Below are 23,000 nucleotides of genomic sequence, written 5' to 3' on the forward strand. Positions count from 1 at the left end.
CTGCATGGGTATGGGGGTGTAGTTCTATCACAGGTGCACATGTGGCATTCCAGGGCTGTGGTAGGTATGTGAGTATGGGGTAGTAGTTCTATCACAGGTGCATGTGTGGTGTCCGAGGGCAGTGGTAGGTGAATGAATATGTAGGAGTAGTTCTTTCACAGGTAAATGTGTGATGTCCCAGGGCTGCGGTAGGTGCATGAGTATTGCAGAGTATCTCTATCACAGGTGAATGTGTGGTGCCCAGGGCTGTGGTAGGTGCATTAATATTGTGGAGCAGTTCCATCACAGGGGCTTGTGTGGGGTTTCATTGCTCGAACAAGTGCATCTGTGTTGCCCAAGGGTGCATGAGTATGGAGGAGTAGTTCTATCAAAGGTCCACGTGTGGCATCCCAGGGCTGTGGTAAGTACATGAGTGTGTAAGAGTCGTTCTATCATTTTTTAATGTGTGGAATACCAGGACTGTTGTAGGGGCATGAGTGTGGAGGTGTGGTTCTATGACTGTGGTAAGAGTATGAGTATGGAGGAGTAGTTATATCATAGGTGCATGTGTGGAGTTTCATTGTTTGAATAGGTGCATGTGCGGCAGGCTGTGATAGGTAATGAGTATGAGAGAATAGTTCTGTCACAGGTGCACGCGTGCTGTCCCAGGCTGCATGACTATGGGTGAGTAGTTCTATCACAGGTGCATGTGTGGTGTCCCAGTGCTGTGGTAGGTATATAAGTATGGAGGAGTAGTCTTATGACAGGTGCGTGTGTGTCGTCCCACACTATTGCAGATGCATGAGTATGGAAGAGTAGTTCTTTCACAGGTGCATGTGAGGTATCCCAGGGCGGTGGTAGGTGCATGATGTAGGAAAGTGCCTCTTTTTGAATGGTTAGCCCCCAATTTTTGCCTGGAGCTTGTTGTGATTTCGAACTGTAAGTGGTCTGGGTCCCTGCTAACCAGGTTCCCAGTGCCAGATTTCTTTCCCAAAGTACTGTACCACGACTGGCACAACTTCAGCTACCCCTGTAAGTCCCTAGTTAGTGGTACCCCTAATACATAGGGCATGGGTACTGAAGAGGGTCCTCTGGTTGTGCCACCGCAGGGCCCCCTCACCAAGGTTATGCACTCTGCATTGTAAGCTGCGTGTCTTGGTGCAATAAAAGCTGAAGAGTCGACATGGCACAGCATGCCTCCCATGCACTGCATAATATATAGGTAAGTCACCACTATTGTAGGCCTTTAGCCCTATGACAGGGTGCACTATATCCTATGTGTGGACATATCAGCATGCGCAGATATGACCCTACAATGTCCAGTCCATGTAAGTGAACAGGGAAGTCATAAAGGGTACATGGGCTGGATACTTGTCAACACAAGTTTCCTAGCTCCATGATGGCTTCACTGATTTCTAAAATGTTTGGTACCAAACATCTTGACTTAATAAATCCTCACTGATGTCAGTGTTGGACCTATTAATACATTCACACAGGAAACCCTTTTACAGGGTCCCTTGAAACCAAACCAAACACTAGTGAGGTCTCTGACCGATTTTTACCAGCCTGCCACCACCAGACATGTTTCTGACCTCATGGGGCAAGAACCAGCGATCACAGAGGACAGAAGCAATACCTGCTCTGGGCAGGGGTGTTTCACACCACCTCCAGGACAGGATGGCCATCCCGGGCGGGAAGCTTCAAAAGCAATGCCACCTTTGAAATCCAACCCAGGAACCCCCAGATAGTGGGAGAGGCCAAGCCCCCTTTCCTGCTCCACTTTTGGTGGCAGGAAAGGGGGGGAAATTAGTTAGATGAGGAGGAGGGGGCCCCCATAGCCTGCACCAACACTAGGTCGGGGAAGGTGAGGTGAACCCCTCTCCTGAAATTCCACCATCTTGAGATGGTGAGGAAACCTCCAATCAGGGCTGGGATAGTGCCCCTTCCCACAGGAAGTGGTCCCTAAAGGTTGTAGACACCCTAAAGGTAGGCCATTGGCTATTGCCTGTCTCCTCTTGTAACACCCCTAAATTCAATATTTAGGTGGCTCCCCGAGACCTGAACCTCAGATTCATCAGACCAAAGAAGACTAGGATAAAAAAGACCCCCTGCACGAGAACTGAAGCCCTGCTGCAGAAGAAAAAGGCACCAAACCCTGCCAGCTGCTTCAAGCACTCGACAACCACTGCCTGCTCTGTTGTCCTGAACCTGCAAGGACTCCAAGAACCCCAGAGCATCTATAACCTTCTGGGAATCGCCGAGAAGCTCCCTTGGAGTGAAGATATCACTGGCACACGGCAGGCACTGATGCTGTAAAGTCTGGTTTGTCGACTTGCTGCTCCCCTTCGACCTCTAAGCAGAACCGAAGCAAGAAGAGGTACAACAGCTCAGGAGAGTCAAATCTGCCTCTCCACTAAGTTTGGAGGCACCAGGACCTACTGGACCTGCGGTGTACTAATACCCAGGGTACCGGACACCTAATGGTAAAAACCAAGAAGAGTCCACTCTAGACTCTCAAAACACCAGAAGCAGGCACCTGTCGAGGGACATTGAGACACACCAGACCCACTTTCTGAGTGGCCCAACTGTCCCGAGATCGCCTCCCCAAGGAGCTTATTTCGATGATAGGCGGATGCAAAACGGGACCGAATGACTTCCGGTCTGCCTTCCTGACTGCCAAATTACGCTGCAACCGTACATGGTACCGTTGCATACTCACATTCCTCTATGGGAGCTTGTGTAACGGCCTTAAACCGGCCATAACACAAACACCCATAAACAAAAATGGGAGATTATGTTCATCCCTGCACCCCGTGCCTGCCACAAGGTGCAGGGATCAACAAGGGGGCGCAATAGGTGACCCCTTGGCCCACAACCGGAGGCTGAAAACAGAAGGGGATTCTGCTAGGGGCCCCCAAACACGCTTTCCGACAGGTTTTCCATGTCGGAAAGGCCGGCATGGAAACCCTGCTGAAAACCGTGCATTGTAATCCGGACGGCGTAAACTGCCGTCCATGTGGATTATGGACCGGTTTCGACTGGCAGACGGGCTGACCGGTTTCAATTCCCACTGGCTGTATCATAATCAGCCGATCGGAATTGAAACAGAATATGTCAGTCGTAAGGCCTCTGACCTTAGGTCAGAGGCCTTATGTCCGACATCGTAATTGGCCACTAAGTTTCCTGCTCTTGACCGCAAGCACCCTAAAGGCGCACAACGCCCGACTGACCTGTTCATTCTGCAACCGACCCCAGCACCGACTAACCAACTCTGCTACCTTTGTCACAAGGCCCATGAGACCTTCTCCCTCTAAGGAGACCCACTGGACTTACCTCTAAATCCACCTGTTTCAGGCATTTTCAAGTGGCCCACTTCATCTTTGCGCACCAGTTTCCAAGACCCTCAGCACACTGCTCCCACTCAACCTGGGATGCTCCCAAACTTCTTCTGCTGGAACTTTGGACCTGGTCCCGATATCGACCTAAAAGGAGAAGGGGAACTTCGTAAAAGGATTGTCTGACTTCATGTGCATTTTTCCTCTTTCCCCCATTGTTTCCCATGGTGCATGATTGCGCACAAAAGTTATATATTTTCAGAACTTTGAACTCCAAAAGTACATACCTTAGAACTATGTTCTTTGGTCTTAAAACAAATACAAAAAAATCAACTTTATTTTTAAAAATTGGTTTCCGATATATTCTTGAATGTGGGTTTCTCATTTATTGCCTCTGTGAGTGGAACACATGCGTATCACTACCCTCTGATACCCTAACTGCTCACTTGCACTACCACAAAAAGAGCATTAGAATAATCTGCTTTTACCTCTGTGTACCATTTGGGGATTCTCTGGACTGTCTGCACAGTGTACGTCTTTTTAGTACACTATATAGAGAACCAGCGTCCTACACATGAGTATTGGGGAGTAGTTCTATCACCAGTAAATGTGTGGAATCCCAGTCCTGTGGTAGGCGCATGAGTTTGGGGGAGTAGTTGTATCACAGGTGCAAGTGTGGTGTCCCAGTGCTGTGGTAGGTAAATGAGTGAGGAGGGGTAGTTCTATGACAGGTGCATGCGTGGCATCCTAGATTGTGGTAGGTGCATGAGTATGGTGGAGTAATTTTATCACAGGTGCATGTATGGCGTCTCAGGGCTGTGGTGGGTACATGAGTGTGGGGCAGTAGTTCTCTCAAAGGGTCAAGTGTGGAGTTTCATTGCTTGAATAGGTGTATGTGTCGTGTCCCAGGGTGCACGGGGATTGGATGAGTAGTTCTATCACTGGTTGATGTGTGGCATCCCAGGGCTGTGGTAGGTGCCTGAGTATGGTGTAGTAGTCCTTTCACAGGTACATCTGTGCCATCCTAGGACTGTGGTAGGTGTATGAGTATGGAGGTGTAGCTCTATCACAGGTGCATGTGTGGGGTCACAGGCTGTGTGAGTATGGGGAAGTAGTTCTATCACAGGTGCATGCGTGGAGACTCATTGCTTGAATAGGTGTATGTGTGGCGTCCCAGGGTACACGAGGATTGGGGAGTAGTTCTATCACAGGTTGATGTGTGGCATTCCAGGGCTGTGGTAGGTGCATGAGTATGATGTAGTAGTCCTTTCAAAGGTACATCTGTGCCATCCTAGGACTGTGGTAAGTGTATGAGTATGGAGGAGTAGTTCTATCACAGTTGCATATGTCGTGTCCCAGGCTGCGTGAGTATGGGGGAGTAGTTCTATGACAGGTGCATTTGTGGTGTCCGATGCTGCATGACTATGGGGAAGTAGTTCTATGACAGGTGCATGTGTGGCATCCCAGGACTGTAGTAGGGGCATGAGTATGGAGGAGTAGTTCTTTCACAGGTGCATGTTATGCGACCTAGGACTGTGGTAGGTGCATGAGTTGGTGCATGTGTGGGTTCTGCATGTCTGCTAGGTGCTGCAAGTGTGAGTGCTCTAATGCTGGTACAGGTGCAATTGTGTGGTCCCACGGCTGGAGATGGTGCAAGAGGGGGCTATTCTATCAGAAGTGCATGTGTGGGTTCCCAATGGCAATGCATGTGGAGCACGTGGACATGTTCCAGTGCTCACAGAGGCGCATGTGGGGCTGACTTTAGCACTGGTGGTGCCCAGTGCGACTGTCCTTTTTGGTGCCCCCCCATGACCTCCTTATCCACGCATTCCCTTCCTACCACTTTTTAGCAGCGCCCCCCATCAACCCATAGCCCTTCTTTCACATGCATTTCCTTTAATTTGTAGTGCTGTTCATACCAATGTAGGGTGTCTGACCACTTTACATCTCACGCACACATTATACAGAGACAAGGAGTTAAATGTGTGTAAATCAGACTACAGGAACATTACTTAAAAGAATGAGGATTACAAGGTGGAGAATTCACATATCATCCATAGTAGTAGACAGTATACCTTGTCTAGAGAACTCAGGATTTAAAAGAATGTACTTCTAACCAAATGAGCCTTTTTAGGTCTCACCTAGCGTTGCAGCGCATGCGCCGCTCGCTTGCGAGGCATGCAGTATACACTATAGCATGGAAGCTTTGTGGAAGCTCCGCCCATCTTTTTGATTGGCTTGTGTGGTAAATGCTCCCTTCTGATTGGTTGTAGGCTTGTTAGTCCCTCCTTATGACGGCCATGTCATCATTTGTGACCTTCCATGGCTACTGGCCCCTTTACTGCAGACCACTTTTTTCCTGTGCCCCCCCCTCCTGCAGTGCGATGCCTTCCCGGCCCCCCTACCCCTCCTTCCCCGTTTGTGCCTTGTCTCATGACAAGGCACTAACCTCTGACTCACCCGCAACCCTAGATCTCCCCGGAAACCACATGACACACAGCCGCGCCGTTTCTTGTTTAATTAATGTACTTGGGCGCTGCGCTGGCAGGGTGCCCGGTTTTATGGTTTTTTAATTTCTTTTCATGTTTCCCTAACCTCGAACTCTTACCGGAAATCATATGACACACTGCTCTCCTGCAAGCCCCCTCTCTGGAAGGCGAGGTACAGATGAGCAGGCGGGATACAACACATGAACGAGGCCCTTTATCTCAAGAAAGAAAGGGTGTTTGGCGTTCACGCACATTAACATAATCCCATTTGTTTGTTTCGGGAGGCTCTGCCATGGAGAGACTGCCACCCAGGACTGGGATGACATAATGGCCGAGGTGATTTTGGCTCCTGGTGGGAGTTTGATGGGCCTGCGTAAATATAGTGACTGACAACCACAATGCGGTGATGTCGTAATATGTAGTCATACTGGATGGAGTGTAGCAAAACCGACACAGAGTGTTTTAAAGGTCACAGAACAGGCAGCTAGACTGCCTCTTACTCGCACTGACTTAGTAATAGTTCTGCATTAGACCGGAACAGTGCATTTCCAGAAGACTACTGACTACAACGATAAAAATGTAATCCGTCTGACTGTTTTGATTTTGTTAATCGCATACGTATTATTGAGTTAATTTGGGTATATTTGTTTCACTCCCAGCTCCCCTCTGCACATCCTCTTGTCATCCGCCTCCTCGCTTCCCAGCTGCAGAGGAGGTTCTTTAAGCCCTCCCAGTCTGTAATCAGAAGCACAGACAGGGCTTAGTAATGTTTCCTCTTTTCAACCCATGAGGCCTCCGCCTGACATGCAGACTGCTCGTCTGGTGCAGAGCAAGACATATTTTCATATAATTGGAGCTACGTTGACTAGCTTTTTATCATCAGGAAGGATACTGTGTGTGTGGAGACACTTTGCACACCTGCAGACACTTTATATGCGTATTTACACTACAATACAAGAGACCCTTTGTGTTTTTATGAGGGTAACTCATTTGAGACACGATGTTTCTCAAAGAGGCATCTTGAAGTAACATTCACATAATGGGTGTAATAACGCGGACCATTGGTGGTAAAACCACTGTGCCATTATTTTTTCAGGAGTTTTAATTGCACTGGAACAAAACAAAGAATTATCCAGTGATAGAATCGAGTGCTTCGATAACATGAAGTGATTTTCTAACCATTTCTGGATGACTCCAGTCTTGTGAGTAGCAGCTTACATAGAGTGGTACTAATATGTATTGTGGTCCATGGGGGACGTTAGTTTTATTATGGTTGCTAGGAACATGGAAGCTATCACCAGTCACTGTTCACAGCATTTAGCTAGGGGTTGCACTATTGTCAGGGCTATAAATGAGATGAAAAAAATTGGCGGGTCTCGCAAAGGGGCGTGGCTGATGTAATTAAAGGGCGTGAGTTAAAAAAAAAGCTAAAAATATGTGCTTTTGCATAGTGTGCCACCTGACTTCTGTCATTGCACCCAGATATATAATCCAATAAATTAAATACCATCTACAACAAGCCAGGGCTACTGGTTTTGTCCGCGGCATGTAATTCCATTGGTTATATCTGAGGTTGAATGTGCATGGTCATTTTTAAATAGTTAGTTTCTTTTTAAGTCTTTTTCTGTCTCCAGGGATGCTGGTTATCAAAGGGTGGATTTGCAAAAGTTAGTTCAGATATGCCGGCCACGATTCACAAAGGTAAACATATACTTTTGTGTAAGTTTACTACTTTTGGGTATTCACAAAGGTAAACGTAGACCAAAAGTCTAACTTGACTAGTACTAACTTACCTTTGTGAATACCAAAAAGTAGTAAAGTTAGACTTTTGGTCTACGTTTACCTTTGTGAATACTGAAAAGTAGTAAAGTTACACAAAAGTGTAAGTTTACAATTGTGAATCGGGCCCGCCATCTTTTGTTCTCTCCTTTTTCCTGTGTTTAAAGCAGAATATCCAAGTAAAACCATTGCCTTTCTCGCATAACTTTTGTGCTTTCGCACAATGTCTTCTTAACAATGTTGGCATTTAACAAATGTTCCAATACCTCGATTACACACTTGAAGCATTTCTTCCTGCACAGCCGTTTTCATGTAAAAACACGTATCATTTTCATGTAAAGCACTCTAGTGGCCCTGAGCCATGTTCGCGCTATATAAACTGGAGAAAAAAACCAAGAAAACAGCACAATCTGACCTTGGCGTGCCAGGGACGGGTCTCACCACCTACTTTATAGAACTGCTGGTGCTGAACACTGCTAAGACCCGGCCCACTTAAAGCCCTGACTATTAATTTGCTTATACATGTGGTTTATACTTATTTTAGATGCACTTTATCTACAGACTACTCACTAAAAGGGATGGGCAGTGAATTATAAATTACAGATTGCTTTTGGTACATCGAAGATACAAATTAGCATTTTTTTGCATGAAGAAACACTTTTTTTCCCACTTCATGCTCAAACTACCTATCCCTACCTATCCCTCTCAATCTTCCTTTATATCTATTCTATACAACTCTTCAAACAAAAAACGTAACAAAAAACATTACCGTTTACAAATCCGTTTACGAATCCAATAGCTCTAACTTTCACAAATGCGAGACCGATTGCATTGCAAATGCTTGTTTAAGCAACATTAGGGTAATGAAATACTGCTGATAAACATGAGGTTCTAAAAACATAATCTGCATGCAGGTCTTTGATGTAAGTTCATAGGTTACTGTGCAGTATTAGGATTGTAATTTAAGGGAGTGTGACTTGGTAGCAGGGGATGGCAGTGGCACAGACAGAAATAACCATTGACATTTGGGTCATGTTGGCAGTTTACCAGTGCCAAAATTAACCATGAAGGAACAAGAAACTTGATTGCAGCAGTTATCTTGGTTGCTCTGCATATGCTCTGCATATGTTCACGGCCAGACAAGATGTGTTTATTTTCAAAAGCAGCCCCCCTTGCCATTTTCTTGTGTTGAGGAGATTAGGTAATGACATTTTTAATTCGGGTGCCATTTTTTCTCTTTGTTCAAATTCTATTTTGGACAGAACATGAAATGAATGTTTTTCTGTGAACCAAAACCATTAGTTATGACTTTCTGGCCTGTAAGTAAACACAGTAGCAAGATAACCAGCTCTCTGAGGAAATGGCACTGCTATGAATTGAACCTTTATTTTAACAGCTGACAGATTTATAGACTGCATGGAACACATTGAGCTAATTATTTGTTTTAAGGGAATGCATCTTTTTTTCTCTATGGAGGACTTCTTAGAAAGTAACTTTAGACAAACAGGTGGATTTTTCTGCAATGTGATTTTCTTCCTCTTCTCAATTCTTCTTCTCATGAACTCATTATATAATAGTGTTCAGATTATGTCCAGCACCCCTTTACGCACTCTTCAGTATCTACCTATGTCTGGGCTGCTGTTTAAGGTTATACAAATAACAAGGCTGCTATTTCAATACAGAAGCTTAAGGGGCAGTAACTGTAAGCTTTCTTAATTCCAAATAAAACTCCTCCTTCTGGTGTTAAAAAGGCGCGAATGTATCTCATACTATGGCTGCTTCTTTCTCTGAAGTGACCAAAGCTGACAATAATGTTGTTAAAATGTCTGCACATTCTTCTTTGAGTTCAAGCCAAAGCAACAAAGACCTGTCTGCCACCTGTGCTACAACAAATAAGCGACGAAAAATAGACCCTCCTTCTCCTGGTAAAATGCGTGATGACTTATCCTTGGAAGTATTATTAGAGGAGATTAGAGCGCCCAACCCTTTTATAGAGGAGACTAAAATAGTGCTACAAAGGCTAGGTGATAAATGGTTCATTACCGAAAAGAGATTTTCAGAAATCGAACAAAGAATTTGCAATGTAGAAGATGAAATTACAAAAGGGGGTGGTGATGGACGGAGCATGAGAACCAATCAAACACTCACACCCAGTCAACAGATCTGGGTTTGATCCATCACCGTTCTTTAGCCCACTCTGCCACCCCAGTTCAGACATGGCCATATGCAAATCAGTCTGACCCTGTGCCTCATGGGAACAGTCCAGCCCGAATTGCCAAGCCATGCCTTCCCTGGACCGTAAACAAGCTTCCTAGGACCGGTTTCTGGCATTTCAGCCGTCTTCAGCCAGGCTTGCTTGAATCCAGTGGCAAAGTGAGCAAGGGACTCACGTCTGAGCATACCCTGCCAACTTATGGCGAACAAAGCGGTACAAAAGGGGGTGGTGATGGACGGAGCATGAGAACCAATCAAACACTCACACCCAGTCAACAGATCTGGGTTTGATCCATCACCGTTCTTTAGCCCACTCTGCCACCCCAGTTCAGACATGGCCATATGCAAATCAGTCTGACCCTGTGCCTCATGGGAACAGTCCAGCCCGAACTGCCAAGCCATGCCTTCCCTGGACCGTAAACAAGCTTCCTAGGACCGGTTTCTGGCATTTCAGCCGTCTTCAGCCAGGCTTGCTTGAATCCAGTGGCAAAGTGAGCAAGGGACTCACGTCTGAGCATACCCTGCCAACTTATGGCGAACAAAGCGGTACAAAAGGGGGTGGTGATGGACGGAGCATGAGAACCAATCAAACACTCACACCCAGTCAACAGATCTGGGTTTGATCCATCACCGTTCTTTAGCCCACTCTGCCACCCCAGTTCAGACATGGCCATATGCAAATCAGTCTGACCCTGTGCCTCATGGGAACAGTCCAGCCCGAACTGCCAAGCCATGCCTTCCCTGGACCGTAAACAAGCTTCCTAGGACCGGTTTCTGGCATTTCAGCCGTCTTCAGCCAGGCTTGCTTGAATCCAGTGGCAAAGTGAGCAAGGGACTCACGTCTGAGCATACCCTGCCAACTTATGGCGAACAAAGCGGTACAAAAGGGGGTGGTGATGGACGGAGCATGAGAACCAATCAAACACTCACACCCAGTCAACAGATCTGGGTTTGATCCATCACCGTTCTTTAGCCCACTCTGCCACCCCAGTTCAGACATGGCCATATGCAAATCAGTCTGACCCTGTGCCTCATGGGAACAGTCCAGCCCGAACTGCCAAGCCATGCCTTCCCTGGACCGTAAACAAGCTTCCTAGGACCGGTTTCTGGCATTTCAGCCGTCTTCAGCCAGGCTTGCTTGAATCCAGTGGCAAAGTGAGCAAGGGACTCACGTCTGAGCATACCCTGCCAACTTATGGAGAACAAAGCGGTACAAAAGGGGGTGGTGATGGACGGAGCATGAGAACCAATCAAACACTCACACCCAGTCAACAGATCTGGGTTTGATCCATCACCGTTCTTTAGCCCACTCTGCCACCCCAGTTCAGACATGGCCATATGCAAATCAGTCTGACCCTGTGCCTCATGGGAACAGTCCAGCCCGAACTGCCAAGCCATGCCTTCCCTGGACCGTAAACAAGCTTCCTAGGACCGGTTTCTGGCATTTCAGCCGTCTTCAGCCAGGCTTGCTTGAATCCAGTGGCAAAGTGAGCAAGGGACTCACGTCTGAGCATACCCTGCCAACTTATGGCGAACAAAGCGGTACAAAAGGGGGTGGTGATGGACGGAGCATGAGAACCAATCAAACACTCACACCCAGTCAACAGATCTGGGTTTGATCCATCACCGTTCTTTAGCCCACTCTGCCACCCCAGTTCAGACATGGCCATATGCAAATCAGTCTGACCCTGTGCCTCATGGGAACAGTCCAGCCCGAACTGCCAAGCCATGCCTTCCCTGGACCGTAAACAAGCTTCCTAGGACCGGTTTCTGGCATTTCAGCCGTCTTCAGCCAGGCTTGCTTGAATCTAGTGGCAAAGTGAGCAAGGGACTCACGTCTGAGCATACCCTGCCAACTTATGGCGAACAAAGCGGTACAAAAGGGGGTGGTGATGGACGGAGCATGAGAACCAATCAAACACTCACACCCAGTCAACAGATCTGGGTTTGATCCATCACCGTTCTTTAGCCCACTCTGCCACCCCAGTTCAGACATGGCCATATGCAAATCAGTCTGACCCTGTGCCTCATGGGAACAGTCCAGCCCGAACTGCCAAGCCATGCCTTCCCTGGACCGTAAACAAGCTTCCTAGGACCGGTTTCTGGCATTTCAGCCGTCTTCAGCCAGGCTTGCTTGAATCCAGTGGCAAAGTGAGCAAGGGACTCACGTCTGAGCATACCCTGCCAACTTATGGCGAACAAAGCGGTACAAAAGGGGGTGGTGATGGACGGAGCATGAGAACCAATCAAACACTCACACCCAGTCAACAGATCTGGGTTTGATCCATCACCGTTCTTTAGCCCACTCTGCCACCCCAGTTCAGACATGGCCATATGCAAATCAGTCTGACCCTGTGCCTCATGGGAACAGTCCAGCCCGAACTGCCAAGCCATGCCTTCCCTGGACCGTAAACAAGCTTCCTAGGACCGGTTTCTGGCATTTCAGCCGTCTTCAGCCAGGCTTGCTTGAAATTACTAAAACTGTCAAAAGGGAGAAGAAAATATATTCACTTAAACTTTAAGTTGAAGGTTTAGAAAATCAAAATCGCAGAAACAACCCAAGGCTTTATGGTTTTCCAGAATCCTCAGAACAAGGTGATTCATGGAGATTTCTGACATACATTCTTCCACAAGTTTTGGCAATTCTGACTTGTTGAAAGTTAATATCCAACAAGCTCAGGGGGGAGTGGGGAGAAATGTTATTAACACTAAAAGTAATTCTAAGCCCGTTGCATCATAATTTATTGTTGGGAAAATACTGATCTTTTAAAAGTAGTTTAAGCTGCAAGAGAGAAAAAGAACTTGAGTTGGTATGGCCAGAATATCTTTATTTCTCCGAATGCTGTAAGAGATGCAGCTGCGAGACGCAAAGAATTTCTAAACTTGAGAGCTGCTTTAAGAAACCTTAATGCTAGATGTGGCCTTATCCACCCTTTATTTTTCAAAGTCACACAAAAGAATAAAACTGTTACCTATTCTGACTCTACTAAATTTAGAGAATCAGGGATGTGGAATTCCTATAGCCCGACGCCCGTGACATATTGTTTGGGGTCAAGGGCAACAAGTTTTCATGTGTATTTTGTCCTTGGGACAAGTGGGCCCAAACCCCTACAGTGCAAACCCTTTGACTGCCAGTTTACAGTACCACATCATGGATTTGGAAAGGGCATTGTCTCCTGTTAAGGTAATATGCGGCTATGTACAATGCTCCCAGAATGCTCTCTGATTATATGCAAATATTTGCAGAAGATTGAAAGCAAGAGTGAGGATTCTTTGCTTTCAAAATAAAATGTTCACAAAAAAAAGCAAGTAGGAAAAAAACATTTTGCAAAACTACTGTAAGATTTTAGGTACCATTTCTTTGCAGAATCATTTAGTAACATGTTGATGTATGCTTGAATTTCCCAAAAATATTCGTAATGGAAAATCAGTGTAACCAGTTGAAATAGGATTAAGGGAAACAATTATAAACAAGCATTGGTAAAGCCAGTAGTTCTGAAATTGGTGGTCAGCCTTTTGGTTCGTCAATACGTGACTTGTTTAAGCATGGTTTTTGTAAAAGCTTATTGGTGTGGGAGCTGCTGGGTCCTCACCATTGGCGAAATTAAAAATTGTTTTTGGTCTCAAAAGCACACATTGCCGCAGCAGTTCTGGGCACTGAACAAAACTACTTTGTGTGCCAATATGCTCCTTGTAAAAACAGAATACGGTCACTCACAGTGAAGGAGAGAGAGAGAGAGAGGGAGAGAGAAGGAGAGAGAGAGAAGGAGAGAGAGAGAAGGAGAGAGAGAGAGAGAGAGAGAGAAGGTGAGAGAGAGAAGGAGAGAGAGAGAGAGAGAGAGAGAGAATTTTATTAAGCACAAAAGGTCATGGTTAACGCAAGGCCTAGTTAGAGGCCGAATTATTAAAGAAAGTCTCTAATGTGTATCCATGGTATATACCCTTGCATTAAGTGCATATATACAGTTCCCATGAATTCACAAGAATTTACAGAAGTAGGCCAAGAAATAGTACTCCTAAAAAAATATTTGTGAATTGCATTTTAACATGAGCAAATGTGCATGTGTAGATTTGCTCATGTGAAAATCTGAATGTTTTAAGTTCACTTTTCCTCCAACCACTCTTTTCCCAATCCTGGAAGAGGTTTTATGGCTGCCACTGTCAGGAGTAAATTTCCAACCTTTTTCAGTATGGGAAAAGATAGAAAAGAGTTGGTGAAAACCCTTAAAACATGCAAGTTAGTAGGTGTGCAAAGACTCAAAAGGGCATTCCAACCCTTGAACTATTGCTTACTGCTACCTTCAACCCCAGTATGTAGATCTGCGGAAATGTGGCAACATAAGGGAATTGCTAGTATTCAAACCTTACTATGGTACGAGCCCTGGCATAAAGAGAGACGCTAGATCAGAACTCTTATATAATGAGATTGCTGCCGTGATTTGTCGCCACATTACATGGCACAAAAAGGACAAGTGGATTTTGTGACAGGACAAGTAGATTTATGAAGCAACCTGCCCAATGGACAAGTAGATATTTTATTAAATTCCACACCCCTACATCTGTAGTTAGAGAGATCGTTAAATGGATATTTCTAAACAGGGAATTGTTTAAATGTTCTTCTGTTTATATATTCTTGTTTCTGTTGTAAACATAAATGTGTTTATTCTTCACATGTGGAATGTTATTTCACATATTGAATGTCGTGATTTTTTCAAATCTGTCTTTTTATACGTTTGTGTAACCCTCTTAACTATTTGTTTTGCATGTTGTTATATTCCCTAATGAAGGTTCTTGTCTGTTGGGGTGGAACCTGAGCTGTATTTCACTTTACAGTTCTGTTATTTAGTTGAAGCAATGTAGTGATGTTAATGGAATGAGGTAGTACGCATTATTTCATGGAATGTCAAAGGCCTACATAACCCAGTTAAAGTGTTAACTCATCTTTCCAGATGACATAGATATTGCGTTATTACAAGAGACTCATTTAAATTGTGTTGAATCTGAAACATTTAAAAGAAATTGGGTAGATAATTTTGGTTACTCTCCAGCTTTGGGTAAAAAAAATTGAGACGGTATATTATTCCACAGATCTCTTAATGTTGTGAATTCTCACGAACAATTGATTCGGAAGTAAGATGGTGTTGTACTCATGTTACATACTTCTGGTACAGTCAATAGTGTCCCTCTATCACTATTTAATCTATTTAGTCCTAATACTGTTAATTTAATATTTTGGTCTTCTGTACATGATATGAATACACTGTGATGATGATAATTTAAGTATAGTAGGTGATTGCAATTGCCCTTTGATTCCTGTTAAAATAGAACATCAGATACTAAACCTATTCCTAATAAAATCTACAAAATGTTCAACAAAATTATTAAACAGAGAGCACTCTCAGACTCATGGAAAATTTGAAATACCAATAAATTAGAGTTGACATTTTATTCACAGTACACCATTCACATTCTAGAACAGATTATATCTAGGAATCTTACCAATAATTTATTACATTCTGAAATTGGCTATATTTTGATTTCGTACCATGCCCCAGTTTGTTCAGATTTGTATCTATTGCTGAGATGGTGCGGGGGTAAAGGAATAGCAGATGGAGTATTAATCCTGCATTTGTTAAAAGATGCTAATTTTATTAAAGAATTTAAAAATGTTCCTATTTATTTTTTGAAGAAATAAAGTGTGAGAAACCTCTTAACATAATACTTGGAAGGCTTTTAAAGCTGCTTGAAGTTATTTTATTACCAAATATGTATCCAAAACCCAAAGGTCAATAGAAAGCAAGACAAATGAAATCTTAGGAAACTGTACCAAATGTTTACTTTTATACTACTCCTCTAAGTGTAAAGATGCCCTAGAAAAGCCAAGACAGACTTTAATAAGTTCACTATACAGAACAAGTATGTGATAATTTATTCAGTATCAAACCTTCAGAATCAAAACTAGGTGTTCTTGCGGTAAAAACAAGATTATTAAATTATTGTCTAACCTCATCTAGATCACTCTCCTTTGGGAGATACTTTGACATTGGACAAAGTCCAGGATTCAATAAAATTATGCAAAAAAAGGGAAAGCCCCTGGTCCAGATGTTTTTTCGTAAGACTTTTATACTCATTTCTTTTTACTTATTTACCCCTAAATTATTTTTCTCCTATGATCATTTTTGTTCTATTAATAAACCTTGTGTCTTTTTATCAAGGTATAATATGCCTCATGTCATAACCTGAAAAAGACACTTGCGATTATAAAAACTACCATCCAATAACATTAATTAATAATAATTGTAAAATATTTGCTAAAATATTAGCCAATCGACTAGGGAGTTTTGTTCCTGGTCTCATTAAACAAGAGCAGGTGGGGTTTGTTGAAGGAAGGATTGCCTCGCACGGTAATAGTTTTCTTAAATATTATCTACAAAGCAAATCTGCTGAAGTCTTCTTTTGAAGTATTGCCTTCGGATGCTGAAAAAGCTTTTGAGTGCCTCAGCTTAGATTTTGTTTTAAAGGACTTGAATTGGCATGGTTTAGGTCCTACATTTTTAAATAGTTTTATTTATTGTATAAACTCCCAGTGCCTCTCTTTTTGTTAATAGTATTATTTCATCTCTTTTCTTCTTTATAAGAGGCACTAGGCAAGTCCAGAGGCCCTGTCCCTTGTCTCCTCTTCTCTATATTTTATCTCATGAACATTTTCTTGCCAGATGCCGGCAAAATTCAAATATTGAAAGGTTTCAAAATGGCTCTATGGAAGTTAAATACTGTTCTTAAGAGCACAATGTCTTGCTTTATATGAACAATCCTAAGCATCTTTAACAGCTTTTTATGAAAATGCTGTTATGTTTCTAGTTATATACTTGATTCAAACAAATCAGAGGGACTTCCGGTAAACAAATTTTGTTTCAAAGACGTGTTATAAATTATGAATTAATTTGGTGTCAGGAAAAAATTAAATATTTCTGAGTCTGGTTCTCTAGGTCAGCTAATCAGACTTTAAAATATAATTTACAATATACCATTAAAAAAAATGAGTCTTTAGTTAACAAATGGCCTCCTATATACTTTTTTAGGTGGGTTTGATTGGATTCTATTAAAATGATGATTTCAACAATAATTTTATATTCTCTTTCAATTTTACCTGTTAATCTACCATAGTCTCTCTTTAAGAATATTAATATTTTGCCTAGAATTTCTTATAATGCATTAAAGAGGAGCGGTACAGTTCCTAATGTTTCTTGTTAGCATGTTGATTTTTCACTTAAGCAACTTTGATTTTGGTTACAGAAATCACATTTGTATGAATTTACATTTTGGATGGATCTGGGAAGATTCTTCATTGCCAGTTTTTCGTTTTCTGATTTTATTTCCATTTCACAAAAGCCCATTTCTTTATCTTTACCTGCTTTCAAAAATATGTGTAGAACATATCAAACTTTGTTGCTAATTGCAAAATGGGTGACAAAACACAAAGGGCATTATTATGACTACAGCAGTCTATCGGACCACCGTCGCCATGGTGGTCTGACCACTCCCATTACAACGTAGGTGGTCGAACCGCATTGGCACCGACTCAAGCACCAGGAATCAGAGATCCCTGGGGGCGTTGCGGCGTTCTTGAAGCCGCAATATGCTTGCCGGGCCGCTGCTGCCCTGCCAAACATATTACAAGTTTCCTCACCACCACACTTTTCATGGCGCTGCAACTGCTATGAAAAGTGTGGCCACAAGGAAACAAAGGGAGCCCTACAGCGTCCCCTTGTGCCTCTTTACCATGGGGTGCATGTAGAGGGAACATGTTGTGCACCTCCAGTTGCTGCAGGGCATAGACTTTACAGTCTATGCCCTGAAGAAACTGCCTTTAACGCTACCATTGCGGTGCCTTTTTTCAAAGGCACCGCCATGTGACTGCCAAAGAACTGCCTGCCAGAGACTTTAAAAGTCAGACACTGGCAGGCGTGTCTTATGGCTTTGGCAGTCTCTGAGTGGGGCGGAGATGTGATGGTCCTGCTCCAAGACTGCCAAAGTCATCATAAGGCCCTTAATGCTTTGCCTATTTGGCACAATAAAATTATTAAAATGAATAACAAAACGTTATCTTGGAAAAGCTGGACTGACCGATTTAATTTTGGGTTTAAACAGCTTTTTGATAATGGTGATTGGCCCCCTTTTGCCCACTTAGAAGACAAGTACAATATCTAAAATTGTGTTTAAATTAATATATCAGATTGAACAAGGCTATTTTAATTTTTTTTTACAAATGGTACCTATGCAACAGCTTTTAACTAATTGTACGTTTTTATTAATTTATACAATTTTAATTTGCCCCTTAGAGATTCAGCAATATATTCTTTACTAAAAATGTTATAGGGGTTGACTTTAAATCCAAAATAGAGGCTAAGTGGAGTTGGACCTGAAAAATTGTTTTCACCTTTAATTTGAAAAAGAAATAGACATGGGGTGTGGACTGGCCACCAAGGAAGATGGCCGCCTGAAGTCAGAGCTCCATCGCGTGATGGGCTCCTGAGGAGAGCGGCACTCTTCCCTGAGTATACAGGGTCCTGTCTTCATCATTTATTGCAGGTTGAGAGCTCGCAGGCAAGATTGTCCAGTTTTCCGGTAAAAAACAAGCTCTGCTTACCTGAATTCAGAGACGATGTGGAGGTCCAGCGTTCCTCGGTCCGCTTCATGACTCCCGTGAAGTGCATGCGCTGAGGCCGCGCCTCTTACTCCTGCAGAGGCCGCGCCTCTTCTACTTGTCGACGCGTAGCAGAACTTCCTCTGGGAATTGGAGTCCTGCATTGATGCCTATCTCCACGGTGAAGCCCCAACAGCAGCAGGATTGCCTTTGTCCTGTCATTGAGCTCCCTCATTCCTGAACTTGCCTCACGCGTTTTGCGAAGTACCGCGCTTTTCTTAAAATGGCATGCATGATTCAAAACAGCGCTTGGGACTGCAGGAAGAGGTAAGCAACGTTAACTCATCCATCATTCAGTATAAATATCGCTTTCCTGAAATTATTTATGAGGTGAAATCTAGCGGTTTCCCTCATGGAACCTGTTATAAATAAAGTACAGTCCACACACGAGGTAAGTGTGACTCCGTTTATTCCAGTCATCCGCTCTCCAACGTAATCAGAACCTTGGTATGTCAACATTCTAACATGAGCTCTCACTGCCCAGCCGTACCAACATGGCCAGCCGGGAGGAGGGCATGGGCTATACCATTATGTGAACAATGGAGATTACAACACATCTCCTCATGTGGGGAAACAAAGGAACAAACATTACGGTTGGGATGATACCACCACTCTGTCCTTGCTCCACGTCTGACCGTTGTCCAGGCGGACCACATTGCGACCATACTTTTCCACACGTTGATGTGTATGGTACTTGCTACAACCTGGTTGAACATGTGTAGGCTTCTTAACTTGCACTGTGGTGCCAACCTTGAACTCCTGAGCTTTGACACCATGCATCTGGTCGTACCACCCCTTATATTTACGTTGGTGTTGGGAAATTTTCTCTCTGCTGTTCGCTTGATCAGGGACTACCCTTTTTCCACCTCCCAACCACCCCGGGTTCATTTTGGTACAGGGTTCCCTCCCTCTCAAACACACAAAGGGAGACACTCCTGTGACGAGATTAGGCGTGGTATGGTAAGACCAGATGCACTCTCTTAAAGAATCTTCAACATCAAACCCACTGGTGATGGCCAATTGGATGTGTTCTTTAATTAACCGATTAGCCCTTTCTACCAACCCATTAGCTCTGGGGCAATAGAGCGCAGTTTTTTCGTGCTTTATATTGAGATTACCTAGGAATGACTTCATTGTCTCTGAGGTAAACTGCACCCCATTGTCTGTCACCAATACTGAAGGGATACCCTCATACACAAAAACACTCTTTAAAAATGATATGAGGTTGCTTGTTGTGGTAGATGAGGTGAATTTGAAATTTACCCAATGGGAGGTATAATCTACAAGAACGAACATAAACCTCCTATGTGTACCTAGGACATCCATAGGACCAATAATGTCCACAGCTAATTTAGTCCATGGAACCTCCGGAACCACAACAGGGGATAAAGGAGCATTGCGTGTGATTTTGCTTTTGTCACTATTTGCACAGCTCATGCATTCTTTTACTTTGAGTTCAATCATGGAGTCCATTTTTGGGAACCAGAAACAACCCCTAACTTTGTTCTTCGCGAGGCTCCTTCCCAAGTGACCCTCATGGGCCAGGTCGATGATTTTGTCCCTCATATTCTTGGGGGGAACAGCTCTGTTTCCGCGATGTATAACCTCAGACTGTATGGACAACTCATACCTCACCTCCCAAAAGTCTTTGACTGAATCAGGTACTTGTGAGCGAGTCTCAGGCCAGCCATTGAGGATGAATTGTTTGAGGATGCCCATCTCTTTGTCCTCCTTCACACTGGCATCCCACTCTTCTTTAGTTAACGAAGGGAGATGCATGGCTAAAATGGGAGCATCCAACTGCTCCTCGCTGGCATAATCCACAAGTGGAGACCTGGACAGGTAGTCAGCAACTACGTTTTCCGGCCCTGGGAGGTATTCCACTTTAAAGCAGTAGTTTTCCAGGCCCAGGACCCATTTTGAAATTCTCGGGGAATTGTTATGTATACTTTTTGACGAGAACATAAATGTCAAAGGCTTTTGGTCAGTGTGTATCACAAATTGTGTCCCCCACAAGTAGAATTTAAAATGGTTGACGGCCCAGAAGCACGCCAACGCCTCCCTTTCAATGACAGAATAGTTTTTTTCCGCCGAGTTGAGGGTCCGTGAAGCAAATGCTATAATGGTATCTTGGCCCTGGTCCTTTTGAGAAAGCATCGCACCCAACCCTTTGTTGGATGCATCCGTTGTGAGGATGGTCTTTTTCCGTGGGTCAAATGACCCTAGTGCAGGTGATCCTAGGATGTGATCTTTTATGGACTTCACCATCATGCTGTGTCTCTCCTCCCACACAAATTCTCTGTCTTTCTTTCATAGCTCACGTAGACCATAACAAAGATCTGCAAAAATTTTTACGTACTTAGACATGTACTCCACTAGGCCTAGAAATGATTTAAGTTCCTCTTTGCTTGAGGGGTTCGCAGCGTCTCTGACAGCTTGAATCAAGCTGTGCTTTGGTTTGAACCCATCCTTCGATATGGTGTGACCCAAATAATCCACCGAGGTCACTTTGATCTTGCACTTATCAAGTTTAACAGTTAAACCTGCATTAGACAACCTTAGGCACACTGTGTTGAGGATAACATCATGTTCTTCCTCCGTCGACCCATACATAAGAATGTCATCCTGAAAACAAAGAGTGTTCTTGATGCCCTCCAGCACTTGTTGCATGACTTTTTGAAAAATAGACGCCGCCGAGGCCAAGCCAAAGGGCATCCTGATGAACATGTAGGCCCCGAACGGCGATGAAAATGCCGTCAAGGGTCTAGAATCAGGATGTAACTCGACTTGATGGTAAGCCATCGACAAGTCTATGACAGAGAAGTAACACCCTTTGCCCATAGTGCTCAACATCTCATTTATGTTGGGCAGGGGGAACCTCTCCACCCAGATGTTATCATTTAGGCTGCGCAAGTCCACACAGACGCGGATACCACTTCCATTTGCTTTGGAAGCAAGGACTAGGGGAGCCAACCATTCAGAAGCCTCTATGGGTTGAATGACCCCCATCTCACACAATTTATCCAATTCACTTTTGAGGACTTCTCTCAGACGGAAAGGAACTGGGCGCGCTCTGTGGACCACAGGTCTAGCACCCTTCTTCACTTTAATTTTGTGCTGGAAATCTTTCAGCTTTCCCAACTTATCCGTAAACAGATCAGGGAAAGCATCCTGTATGAGTTTATTGCCATTGGGAATGTCTACTAAAATGACTTGATTCTCGTCATTGGGGTCAAGGATAATACCTAGTTCTTTCTGGTGTTTCCACCCCAAAAGGTTTGCACCCCTTTCAACTACATACACTTTGCCTACAATGGTTCTACCCTTGAAGTCTATGTGACTACTAACCATCCCCACCAATGGAATAGGGTCTCTGGTGTACCCTTCCGGCGATATGTCAGGAGGGACCAGCTTACCTTTGTCGCACCCCAGGAAATTCTCAAAATCTGCAAGGTTAACTAATGTAAACGGTGAACACGAGTCCGCATACACCTCAAGGGGTTTGTTATCAATGAGGATGACACATTTAGGATAATTCGGCCTGTCCGCATCTTGGCTATCTTTCACTTGAAAAATGAATCTCGCTTGTGATTCCCCGCTTGTGTTGACAGCCCTGGCAGAGTTACTTGACCCATCCCTGCATACCCTGGCCAAATGGCCTCTTCTGTTGCATTTTTTACACAAAACCCCACGTGCAGAACAAAATGGGCTATTGGCCAGATGGTTATTGCTGCCACACCTGAAACATTTCAACCCTTGGCTCTCCCTCATGGGATTAACAGTGGGTGTGCTCCTGATTCCTTCTCTGTTGCTAACTTTGAATACTTCTCCCTCTGAACCTTCACACTGAATAGATGCCACAGACTCCTCTTTAATTTTCATTTCTCTGACACACTTAGCCGTATGCTCAACCGACTGCGCAATTGAAATGGCATCCTTTAAGGATGGGTTTTTTGCCAACAATTTCTCTTGTACCTTCCCACTATTCGTACACCTCACAAGTTGGTCCCTTATAAGGGAATCATTTAAGTCACCAAAATCACATAATTGAGTAAGACCTCTAAGGGCAGCTATATAATTATTAATTGATTCTCCCTTTCCTTGCACACGACTAAAAAACTTGTGGCGTTCAAGTACCGCATTGACCTTATCTCCAAAATGTAACTCCAACTTCATAAGCGTGATGTCATACACATCAGCATTATCCTCCTCTTCCACTTCTGGCTCAGGTAAGGTTTCATAAACTTTCCGTCCATGAACACCCAAATTGTGTAACAGAATGTGTTGCTTGCGCAACGGAGAGAACCTTTCACCACCCATAGCGATCAAATAAGATTCGAATAGCTTTGTCCAGTCTTTCCAATGAATTTCTGGATCGCCACACTCATTGAGGAAAGATGGAGGTTGACTCATTCCAGGAGTGCCCATAACGTAAAGGTTACAAACTCACAAGGTTATATGGCTCTAGACCTCTCTATCCCGACCTTAACTGAAGAA

At 44.0% G+C, this 23,000-nt stretch overlaps 1 protein-coding gene across 1 annotated transcript in view; it reads right to left on the reverse strand.

Annotated features, from left to right (window-relative positions):
* LOC146801337 (immunoglobulin superfamily member 2-like) overlaps nucleotides 1-23,000 on the reverse strand; it is a 212,015-nt gene that overhangs the window by 55,406 nt on the left and 133,609 nt on the right. Inside the window, exon 2 of the mRNA XM_085620986.1 lies at nucleotides 3,313-3,461. Coding sequence (XP_085477112.1) covers nucleotides 3,313-3,337 — 25 coding nt within the window. The 5' untranslated portion in view covers nucleotides 3,338-3,461. The remainder of the gene's footprint in view (nucleotides 1-3,312; nucleotides 3,462-23,000) is intronic.

The sequence above is a fragment of the Triturus cristatus genome, chromosome 8 (assembly GCF_964204655.1).
Source record: "Triturus cristatus chromosome 8, aTriCri1.1, whole genome shotgun sequence".
In the NCBI taxonomy this organism is placed as follows: Eukaryota; Metazoa; Chordata; class Amphibia; order Caudata; family Salamandridae; genus Triturus; species Triturus cristatus.